Here is a 10,846-nt window from a genome sequence, read left to right as displayed (position 1 = left end):
TGCTGGAGTTCCCAGGCAACCCCTGGAGTGATGGTCTGAGAAGTCCAGTGGGGAAGCCCCAGTGTGGAGGGCAGATTCCATAGCCATGGGCTGTCCCCACCCTCTCATCGGGCAATGCTGGTTGGTCTCTGAATAGCTTCTGGGTGGCCTTCCCTCCAGAGCCCCTTGCCTACTTTCACCAGGTGCCAAGGGACTCTGAAAAGAGCAGTGAGTGGCTGGAGGACCACGCTCCAAAGCCAGCCAGGCTGTCTCCCTCCCAAACTGTCTGCTTTTCCTCCAGCCTCCTCTTCACAGAATTCTAAAACAGAAAGAGATACAGAGGTCTGGCTTCCAGAGGAACAGTTTAGAGTGACTCTGAGGTTCTCCGAGGCTTCACGCAAAGCTGTGCACATTGGGTTGGCCAGATGTCTCAGCAGTGTTCCCTTGGCAATTCTACACCTGTTGGGAATACCAGCCCCGAATATCTGAGGCTCCCAGCCTCTGGGAGGTGGAAAGATCCTGACATTCCTAAGGCCTCAGTGGATGGAATGGCAGCCCCAGGATGGCCCTCTGGGGTTGACTGGGCTCTAATGAGAGCCAGGTGTGGATGCAGAAGCCATTGGGGTCCCCTGGGGAGTTTCATAGTAGCTGCAAAGTGGGGATCCTGGATGGTGGGGTTTTCACATGCATATACGGTTAATGGTGAGAAGGGCAGGTGGTCAGTGTTCTGTCTGCTCCTGGGACTTCTTCCCTGGTGGTCTGGTGGTTAAGAATCCATCTTGGAATGCGGGGGAAGCCACTTCAATCCCTGGTCGGAGAACTAGGATCCCACATCCGCGGGGCAATGCAGTCCATGAGCCACCATAAGACTCAGTGCAACCGAAAAAAAAAGTCTGCTCCTTCCACCAATCGTCTGTATGACTTGTGTGTTCCTGCTAAGTCATTTTAGTCTCCGACTCTTAGCAACCTGATGGACTGTAGCCTGCCAGTCTCCTCTGTCCATGGGATTCTCCAGGCAAGAATTCTGGAGTGGATTGCCATGCCCTTCTCCAGGGCATCTTCCCGACCCAGGAATCGAACCTGGGTCTCTTATGTCTCCTGCATTGGCAGGCAAGTTCTTTACCACTGAGCCACCTGGGAAGCCCCTGTGTGACTTGAGGCAAGCCTAAATCCCCTGACACCTTAGTTTGCTTATCTGGAAAATGCAATATATTTCATCTGGGGTGCCTCAGGTAGGAGTAAGATAACATATTAAGATGTCTTGAAAGAAACAAAATACAACGTATTCAAAATAAAAGATGCCTCTTTGCTTCCCAAAATAAAAGTTGTAAATGATTGAAATCATATTTTAACGACTCCAGAAACCCCTTGTGTAAAGATCTTTTGTACAGTCAAGCATTTGGGGTCAAGCATTTGGTGGGCTTCAACCAGGCACCGTGACCCCATCTTATTAGATTTTGTGAAGATCCAGTGCCTGGTAGAGAGTAGGCATTCAATAAATTATTGCTGAAGGAATGAATAAGAGTGAGTTCTTCCTTCAGAGAGTTCATGGTCCAGTTTGGAAGAAACTGGCAGCCACAGAAGAGAGGCAGAATTCGAGGAGGGAGAAGGGCTGTCTGGGCTGGTGGGATGACCCCCGTATGAACCAGGCTCACAGGTGGAAGCCTATGGTGGGCAGGTGGGCAGACCACCTTGATGGGAGGAAGTAAGTCTCCCTGTGTGGGGTGGAGTGGGTTGGGGAATTGAAAACAATGAGCTTTCCTCGAGAATGAGAGTCTAAATATACTGGACCCGGCTTAGAGGAAAGCACCCCGGGAAGCAGTGTGCATCCTATGGGGAAGGACTGTGTGTGTCATGTGATGACGAAAGCAGTGTTTCTAAAAGATGAGCCTGGCCTGGATGTGCCTGATGGGGACACAGCAAACTTCTTGAAGTTCCCCAAAGTCTTCTTTTCCCTTTTTTGGCCATGTCCCTGTTTTAATCACTAGAATGCCTGGTTGTCCCACGCCTGCTGAGAGAACACCTGCTACTTCTCATCACCATCAGAGTCATCTCTTCTGGGAAAGCACTGTAGGTCATTTCCTCCTGGAGGCCCTCAGCTGTACCCTATATACCATTTTATTTTTATACCTATTCCTTTTTAGGATACTTCTTGGTTTTCACGTCTGGTTCCCCTTTCAGACTATATGTATGCTTCTTGAAGTCCAAATGCTTCCTGTCGGCAGTGGTCTCTCCAGCATTGGTCCCAGTGCCTGTAACAGAGTTCCCACCCTCGCTGACATCACCTGGGGGCGCTGGGCAGGTAAGCGTCAGGCACTAATGCACCGTAAAGCTCAGAACCACCACAGTCCCCATCGTACAATGTTATGGGACCCCACCTACAAAGATCATATCGTGAACAGCACCTCCTGTGGTTGTATACACATAGGCCTCCTAGAGGACCGGTCCTCATGGATTTTATGTTTCATGTCTATCCCTTCATCATCCTGTCCATTATGGACACCACATAGTGTTTTCTGTATGGAAAGATTTCAGACTTGGGGGAGGGGAGGTGAAAGAGAGGAAACACATTTTCTTGTGTAATGTAAATACCGAACTTGCCTTCTGTGTGTCTCTTCTTTGAAGTCTAGGTTTTCCACGTTTCTCTAAGGCTGGGCCTGATTATTACTAAGAACAGCAGCTGTGATGTTATTAACGAGGAAAGCATGCAGTTTTAGCACTCAAGAGTCCTGGCTTCTCTGCAGATGAGAGCTGGGGGCCTCTGGTTCTCTCTGCAACACAGCCTTCCAGGCCACCGCTGTTGCTTAAGGCTGTGCTGCAATCCGGAGCACTCAGGAGTGGGAAGTCCAGAGTTCTCCCCACTTCTGGGAACAGCCCCCCATCCCCCTCCCCGCGCCAGCTTCCACAGGCAGCCCTCATGACAGTGGGTCAGGCTAACCCAGGGTTTCACAAATGCCTGGCCTGTTCCCAGCACAGCACAGCTGGGACGGCTCAGCACTGGGGGAAGGCGCACCGTGCTCCTCCCCCGACCGCCACCATCCTCGGCCTGGGGCCCAGGGGCTGGAGCCCAGCAGAGGGACGGGCTGCACTTGTCGGCACTCGCCGTATCGCGAGCGGGCGGTGAGCCTGGGCCTTCCCTCCCTGCTGATTTCCCAGCTCCGGCTTAGTCAAGGTTCCAGGAGGAAATCCCCTGTCCCAGGAAGTGAGGAGGACCGAGGCTTGTCTTCCCCGAAGGCAGCGAGTGGTCTCAGAGTCACCTGAGGTGGTGTTGAGTATTCAGATTGCTGACTCTCCCTGGGGCTTCTGATTCAGAAAAGCTGGGCTTGGAGTCCGGGAATCAGCAATTTCATCCACTCCCTGGGGGATGGCTGCAGGTGGTTCTTTGGCTTTTTGAGCCTTGGGGGGGGGGGGGGGGCAGCCCAGGGCGATGAAAAGGGTTGAGGCAAAAGAGCCCTGGATTCTCAGGTAGGACCTCCAACTCTCTCCAATGATCCCCACCACCCTGAAAGAACTGTCCTTGTAACCCCAGCCTCAGTTTCTCTATCACTGACATGATTGTGTGACCCGAGGGAAGGGTGATCAAATGTCCTGGACACTCAGGGCTACTAACCCAGGACAAGCTGGTCACTGTGCCTAAGGATAGACAGGATTGTGGATGTTCGAGGTACTGGAAATGAGGCTTAAAGATGAGTCTTCAGGGCGCAGATAGCAGTCTATTCATTTTATTTACATTTTAACTAGTGTCTGTCACTCGCACGAAATCTCTGGAGAGCAGGAGCAGGGCTTTGTCTTGTTCACGCTCAATCCTATTAACACACAGGATGTGTTAATAGGTACTTGCTGAGTGAGTGAATGAATGAATGAGTGAGTGACTGACTGACAGGCAGGGGCTGTGAGCCTGTTTGGGGGAGGTGGAGGCGCTGCCGTTCTGGAGTGGGAATCTCGGCTCCCCCGGGAAAACTTGATCCACTCAGGGCTGGCAGAGTCAGGGCGTCTAGAGCGGCCTCCCCTCGGAGGGGTCAGTGACCCCCCAGTGACCAAGGACTCCCTCCCTCTCTCCCTCCCTCCCTCCCCCCAGGAGCCCCGGGCACGCCGGTCCACCCTTCTCTCCTCCCTCTCCCGCCCCCCCACCCCAGGGAGGTGCGCCTGGCAGCCTCCCGGCCGAATTTCCTGGCACTCGTCTGAGAATAAACAGCACTCTGCGCCTGTAATCCCGTTGCTATGGTGACCGCTCCGCCGGCGGTGGGGGCGTGGCAGGGGCGTGGGCAGGGGCGTGACGGGGGCGGGGCCTGTCCTCGCGCACGCTCCGCAGGGCGGCGGCGGCGGCCGCGGCCCTGGCCCGGGAGGTGCCACCCGCCCGGCTCCGCGCGGACATTCTTCGCATAGCTCCGCCAGGGCTCCCGCGGTGTCCGGGAAGTGACTCTTCCTGGCAGAGGCCGTCCTCCAGAGCGACGCGCTCGCCTGCCTGCCCGCCCGCCAGGCGGCCGCCGGCATGGGAGGGGGCGGGACGCGGCGCAGGAAGGTGCGCCTGGGACCGGACTCGTCCCACCTCGGTCTCGGTCTTGCCGGTCAGCCCCTGTGCAAGTGGTCCCTCACCCCCCAGACTTCTGTCTCTGCTTCGGCTCCCTCTGTGGCTGTCTGACTCTGCCCCGCTCCGTCTCTCTCGCTCTCTCTCTGCCTGGTACCCCGGCGTACCCTGTCTCGAACATCCTTACTCGTTCCTCAGACTAGGACACACGTGGCCGCTTATTTCCCGTTTCCAGCTCCCCGGTCTGTGGCCTCCTTCGTTCCCTCCTCTAGAGCAGGCATTAGAGTTCCCGTTCCTGGCTCTTAACTCATCGGGCGGACTGCCCCAAAACAGCACCGACGGAGAGCGGATAAGGGCCTCTCTGGGGTGAATTCCTACAGCGCCTGAAGCAGGGTGATTGAACTCAAGGCCTGCGGAAGAGCATCTCCAGCCTTTGTCCTGGCCAAGCACCCCCAGCTAAGCTTAACCTCTTGAGGCATGGGTGCCTGCCCAAGCTGCAGAGAATTAACCCCCTTCCCTGTGGGACGCTTCTTAGCAAATCTTGGAAGCAGGCATACCCCTCCACTGGCGGCCAGGACAGAGGGACCCCCCACGAAGTTCTCTGGAGGAGGGATGCCTGCCTCTGAAAGGATTGAGAAGTACAGATTTCTGCAACAGGGGTTGGGGTGAGGAGGGAAAAACAGAGAAAAGCGCTGGTGAGCAGAGCGAGCTGAGTTTCTTGTCCTAGTGTTGCCAATAGCTAGCTTGCTGTGTGAACTCCAATAAGTTGCTTTCCTTCTTCGGGACTCAGTTTGACTTGTCTGTCAAATCAGAAGGGTGGTCCAGTCTGTGGTCTGTAAATGGAGAGACCTATGGGAAGAAGGGTGGGATGGGCAGCGAGGGTAAGGAGTCAGGCGCCTTCTGAGTTCAACTTCCAAGGGGTGAGGGAACCATTTCCCTACCAGGCCCTTTCTTTGAGTGAAGTGAGTCCCTCAGTCATGTCTGACTCTGTCCGTGGAATTCTCCAGGCAAGAATATTGGAGTGGGTAGCCATTCCCTTCTCCAGGGGATCTTCCTGACCCAGGGATCGAACCCTGGTCTCCAGCATTGCAGGCAGATTCCTTACTGTCTGAGCCACAGGGAAGCCCCTTTAGTGCACTGTGAATACTGGCCACTGGCTGTACAGCTGCCTTCTGGGTGGAGGATGGGGATGGGACCTTGGTACGCTCTGGGTTCCAAGGTTCCATGGAGGCTGTTGTGCCAGCAGACGGTGGCAGACTGGCAGGCTTTGGGGTGGGGAAGAGCCTGCCAGAAGTTTCCCAAGCTCTCCTCCTCCAGGGAGGCCCTGGGGAGCCAAGCCCCACTGGGTCCCCTCACCTGACCTGGCGCTCCGGGAAGGTGACCTTGCCTGGGTCCACATTCCCAGTCCCAGAGGTGGTAGTCTGTCTGGTGTGGTTCCCATGTGCTCTGTCCACTCCGTGATCTCACGCCTGGTCTGGCCCTTTGTCACTTTAGGTTATTTTCCTCCAAAAGTCCAGGAAATGGGAAAGAAAAATGATTTTGTTTATTTACTCTCAGTTGCCTTTTGGACACTGATTCCTGGAGGAGCTTATCGGGGACCAGGAAGAGGGCTTTGGCATTTGTTTCAGGCATCCGAGGCAGATGAGGGAATGGGCCCCTGACTTGGTGGGGGAACACTCATCTCTCCATCTGTTAGGTTTGGGGGCTTGGGGGAGGAAGAAGCTTGGAAGGGAAGTGTCCCAGAACAGGCATTTTTAGTCTGTTTTCGCAGAGCCCTAGTGCTGAGTGTGCATGTTGGGAAGGAGGTTACCAAACTCTTGGCTTTGCAGGGGGGACCCACCTAGGGGCAACCCTGGGCATAGACTTCATGCTTACTTAGGGAGGCAGAGCATTCATAGGCTTTGGGAAAATCAGAGCCTCCTGGGTTCCTAACCTGTGTCTTCTCCACATTCCCAAGTGGTGTGTCCTTGGGCAGGTTGCTTAACCTCCGTGAACCTAAAAGGCTGCCCCCAGGCTCAGCCAACAAATATTTACTGAGCACCAGTTCTAGGCATCAGAAGGGACCAGTCCAAGTCCCCGCTCCCAGGAAACACGCAGTTGGGTCTGCGAATGTGGGGTAATAACACCTGCCTGGTGGGGGTGGCTGAAAACAGGTGAATAGACGGCTGCTCTTATTGGGAGGCGGGTGGCCCCACCCACTGCTCAGGCTGTGGGGTTCCTACCCATAGGAGGGCCCCACTGCGAGCAGGGTTTGCATCGGGACCGCCCCTCCCCCCCAGCTCCCAGGGTCCTGGCTGTGCTGAGGTCACGGGTCACTGCCAGGACCCCATCGTCTGGGCTTTCTCGGAACACCTCTCTGCCAAGGAGCCCAGTGCCTCTAATAGCTTGGAGCCTCTAAAAGCTTTGACCACAGCTCAGTTCATACTCCCTGCAAGCCCTTTGAAGCGCTTCCTTCGAACTTGCTTTGCATATTCTGGTCAGATCTGAATCAGACTAGCAGGAATTACCCCTCCCGGGTACAGTCTAGGTGGCTGCCTTCGCTTTGTCAGTGACGTGAAGCCAGAGTTTGATTCCATCACGAGAAGCACCAGGGCAGTGAGGGGGTAGGGCCGCCACCTCTGATGTAGCGTGTGGGTGTGGGTGAAAGAGAAAGCAAGGCCGAAGGGGCGGTAGGGGGTGGGAGAAAGGCTCCAGTCAGGTTTTTCATTAAAAAATAGTGCTCTTTATTATAAATTACTGAAATGTTTCTTTTTTGAATATAAATATAAATATGTGCAAAGTTTGATTTGGATTGGTATTTTTGTTGAGTTCTTCAAGCATCTCCTATCAGCCTCGAAGGCCTGGGTAGGGGGAGGGGAGAGGACTGGAGGTGGAATCTTTATAAAAGACAGAGTGATTGAGGCAGATTGTAAACATTATTAAAAAACAAAAACAAAATCCAAACAAAATAACAAGAAAAAAAAACAAAACACCCCAACACACAGCTGAGCCATCCAGCCCAATACCTGACACAGAAAACGTCTGTGTTTGGTTTTCCCCAAAAAAGAACAGTTCCAGGTAATTCCATCGCTGCTACATTCCTCCAAGTTTTCACTATCAGTGCTATTGCAGAGCTCGAGCAGCTGGGTGGCGGGGCCTCTTGATGACTTCCTGCCGGTGCCAGTCCCCCAAAGTGAGGAGGGAGGGCTGTCTCTGCAGGGGCTGGGGGGCCCAGTGGCTCTGCCTCAGACCAGAGCCCAGGTCCCACCAGCGGCCAGTACCCACTGGGCTGGATGGCATTCCTCCTGCGCTCGGCTTTCCAGCCGCGCGGATCTCTGCTGCCTCCCCCCATCATCTCCGACCTCCACCACCAAATGCTGAGTGGCTGCTGGGCGCCCTCTGAGGATCCCTTGGGCTCTGCTGGGGTTGGCTGAGTGTGTGGCTTCTTCTGTGCCAGTCCCTATCCATGGGACAGGGAGCATTTAAGGCAAATCTCCTAGCCAGATCTACTCAGGGGGCATAAAATAGAATGCCCCCTCGTCTCTGTCTGGGGTCAAAGGTGGCTCATCTCCTCCAGCCCCACCCCTCCAGGTGCTGAAAGGTAGAGCAGGGGTGGGTTCAGAACTGCTGACGGGCCCATCCATTCCCTGCCCCCAATGCCACTCCCCCCTTAAAACGGGAGAAGGGCCCTGGGCTCTTGGGCACTAGATGGACTCTAGGACCTGTGTTTCTGGTGGCCATCTGAGGGGCAGGAAGAGGGGGGAGCGGAAAGGTCCCCTTAGGGTCACCCTTCTCCCCAGAGCCAGAGGTGGAGGAGCAGGCAGCCGCCCCCCTCCTGACCTGAGAGGAGAGGGGGGAGTGACCATTTCCTTGGCCAGCCTGCAGCCCTGGGCCCCCGAGGCACCCTCTCCCTCCCCCCTCTCTCTCCCCTCCACCCTTTTCCAGGCTCTCAACCCGCTGAGGTTTAAAGCTCTGTTTTAAACCAAATCAAAGAACAAACAAGTTCCGTTGGAAAGTTCGAAGATTCCCCGGCAGTTCTCACAGTTCAACACGCCCCGCGGTGTCCCCCGTTTGGAAGCGCAGCGGGGTGGAGGAGGCGGGAGAGGACAGAGAATCCACTGCGGTCCTTGCTGTGGTCCCCCTGGGCCAGCTGGCTCCTCCGGAGACGCTGGAGGCGGGGAGGTGCACTCCGGTGGCTCTCCGCCTCCCCTCAAACACATTCCAGGTGCCGCCCGCCCTGTTCTGTGGGGGGAGGTCCGGCGGGAGGGGGCTCCCCGCCCCCTGGCTCCCCTGGGAGCTGCAGGACTCTCACGGCTGGATTCTTGTGCTTGTGCCATGGAGGAGAGGGGACCCAGGCCCCCTCGCCCTACCCCTGCCCCCTCTGCTCCCTAAAGCGGGGCATCGTACTGGTCCAGGAACTCCCGAATGGGCCCAGGCAGCTGGGTGACTTTCTCGTAGGAGTCCAGGTGGCCATTGACGGTCTTCCGACAGAGATGTTGGAGAGTGGCCACGTTGGAGGAGAGGGGACGGCTCAACACCAGAGGGATCTTCTCGCCCCCCGAGTAGATGTAATAGGCTCTCCTGGGGGGGGTCCCGGGGAGGGGCTGGGCCGGTGGCTGCTCAGGCACCTCCGAGGAGGGCGAGGAGGGCGAGGAGGAGGGTTCAGCGGGGGGCGAGGAGAACGAGGGGGCGCCGGCGGCGGGCATGTAGTGATGCACCAGTTTGAGCACGCAGTCGAAGCGGGGCACGGGCTGCGTGCTCCGGGGGTCGCTCTGCAGAGAGAAGCTGCCCCCCTCGCACTGGATGCGCAGGTTCTTGGTCCCCGACTGGGTCTTGACGCTGAGGGTGAAGAAGTGGCGCTGGTCCGAGCTGTCGCGGATGAGGAAGGTGCCCGCGGGCTCGGCGCTCAGCAGCAAGTTCGCTTCGCCGCCCGTCACGGTGCTCCAGTAAAAGCCACTCTCCTGCAGTTTGCGCACTGCGTTCACCACCAGCTGGTACTCGCTCTTGGAGCTGAAGGTCTTGAGGCGCAGGCTGGTGTCCAGGGGGCGGCTCATCCCGGCGGCGGGAAACTTGCTGTGGGTGACCATGGCGCACGGAGCCAGCGTGGATCTGCGCGGCGGCGGCGGCTGCAGCTGCTCGGCGGCCTCCGCACAGCGGCCGCTACCGCATCCCGGGGGGCTGCGGGGAAGAAGGAGCGCGCCGCATGAGTGCCCGGAACCCTCCAGCGCGCCTGACCCGCCCCGGCTCCCCTGCCTGCCGAGCGGCCGGGACACCAGCTGCCCCGGAGGCGCTCGCCTGGGCCCCCGTCCGACCCAGACGCCCCACGGAGCCCGCCCAGCCCCCGCCTCCAGGCAACCCTTTCCCCAGCGCGCACTGGGAAGGCGCCGAGTGGGAAACTCGGGCGCGGAAGTTGGGTCTCCAGGAGCGTGGCCGGGGTGGGGAGCGGGAGAAGGGCCCCCGGGACGCTCTGGGCACCTCTCAGTCCGGTGGCCCCGTGGGGGCAAGGACGGAGAAAGAAATCTAAGGCTTGGGGAGGGGGGTGGAGGGGTAGGGAGGGGACCCGAGAAGCCGGAGGGCCCCAGCCTGGGTATTCCGGGAACCTGGGATCTCCGGCTTCCATCCGCTCTGCCCCCTATCTAGTCCCCTCCCTGCCGGGAATGACCCGGGAAGGGGAGGGGAAACCGGGAAAAGCTCCCAGGACTAGCGAAACCCCCCAACCCCCCTCGCTCCACGCCGCGCCCCTCCTTCCTACCTGGTCCCAAACCGAAGTCTCTGGCTTCGGGGCTGCGCCTCCTACGGTCCCCAAGGCACGGCGGCCAGCGGTGGGTGGCCCGCCTTGCGTCCAGATGTTGGCAGCCGCGAAGTCCACAAAGGGGCCTCGCGCGCGCGTCCCTCGGGCTTCGCCGGGGCGCCCGCCCTGCCCCCAGCGCGCCCCCGGGCCGGCCGGGCGGTAGGGGGTGGGGGGGCGCGAGGCGAGGGGCCGCGACCGGAGCTGGGCTGGGCGGGCTGCGTGCGGGGCCGGAGTGGCGGCGGTGGCGGAGGCGGAGGCGGCAGCGGCGCGGGGAGTGTGAGTCGAAGCCGCCGCGGAGGCCGCGCTCGCGGGTATATACGCGGCCCCGGCGCCCCGCCCCCCCGATTCCTGGAACTGCTCGGCCGGCCTTCTTGTAATGTTTAGTCACTACTCGCAGCAATGAAAGGCTGCGCGCCGAGCGGAGGGAGGGGCCGCGGGCGGCCGAGGGCGGGCCGCGAGCGGGGCCGGGGACCCGCAGAGACGCGCGCAGAGACAAAGCGCGACGCGAGGCGGCCCGGGCGGCCCGGCGGGCGCGGCGCCAGCCCCGGCGGCGCGTTCCTGGCAGCGGC

The 10,846-nt window shown here is 58.6% G+C and overlaps 1 protein-coding gene across 1 annotated transcript; it reads right to left on the bottom strand.

The window, feature by feature from the left end:
• Positions 1–7,206: 7,206 nt before the first annotated feature.
• On the bottom strand, positions 7,207–10,434 carry SOCS3 (suppressor of cytokine signaling 3). Its single transcript, XM_061144658.1, has 2 exons — positions 10,239–10,434; positions 7,207–9,664 (listed from the first exon to the last, which is right to left on the bottom strand). Exon 2 carries the CDS (start codon positions 9,571–9,573, stop codon positions 8,875–8,877), a length of 699 nt encoding a protein of 232 aa, XP_061000641.1. The 5' UTR covers positions 9,574–9,664; positions 10,239–10,434; the 3' UTR covers positions 7,207–8,874.
• Between the last annotated feature and the right edge of the window lie 412 nt (positions 10,435–10,846).

This window comes from Dama dama, chromosome 5 (genome assembly GCF_033118175.1).
Source record: "Dama dama isolate Ldn47 chromosome 5, ASM3311817v1, whole genome shotgun sequence".
NCBI lineage: Eukaryota > Metazoa > Chordata > Mammalia > Artiodactyla > Cervidae > Dama > Dama dama.
The sequence above is the reverse complement of the archived record's forward strand: the minus strand, read 5'-3'. Positions and strand labels throughout refer to the sequence as shown.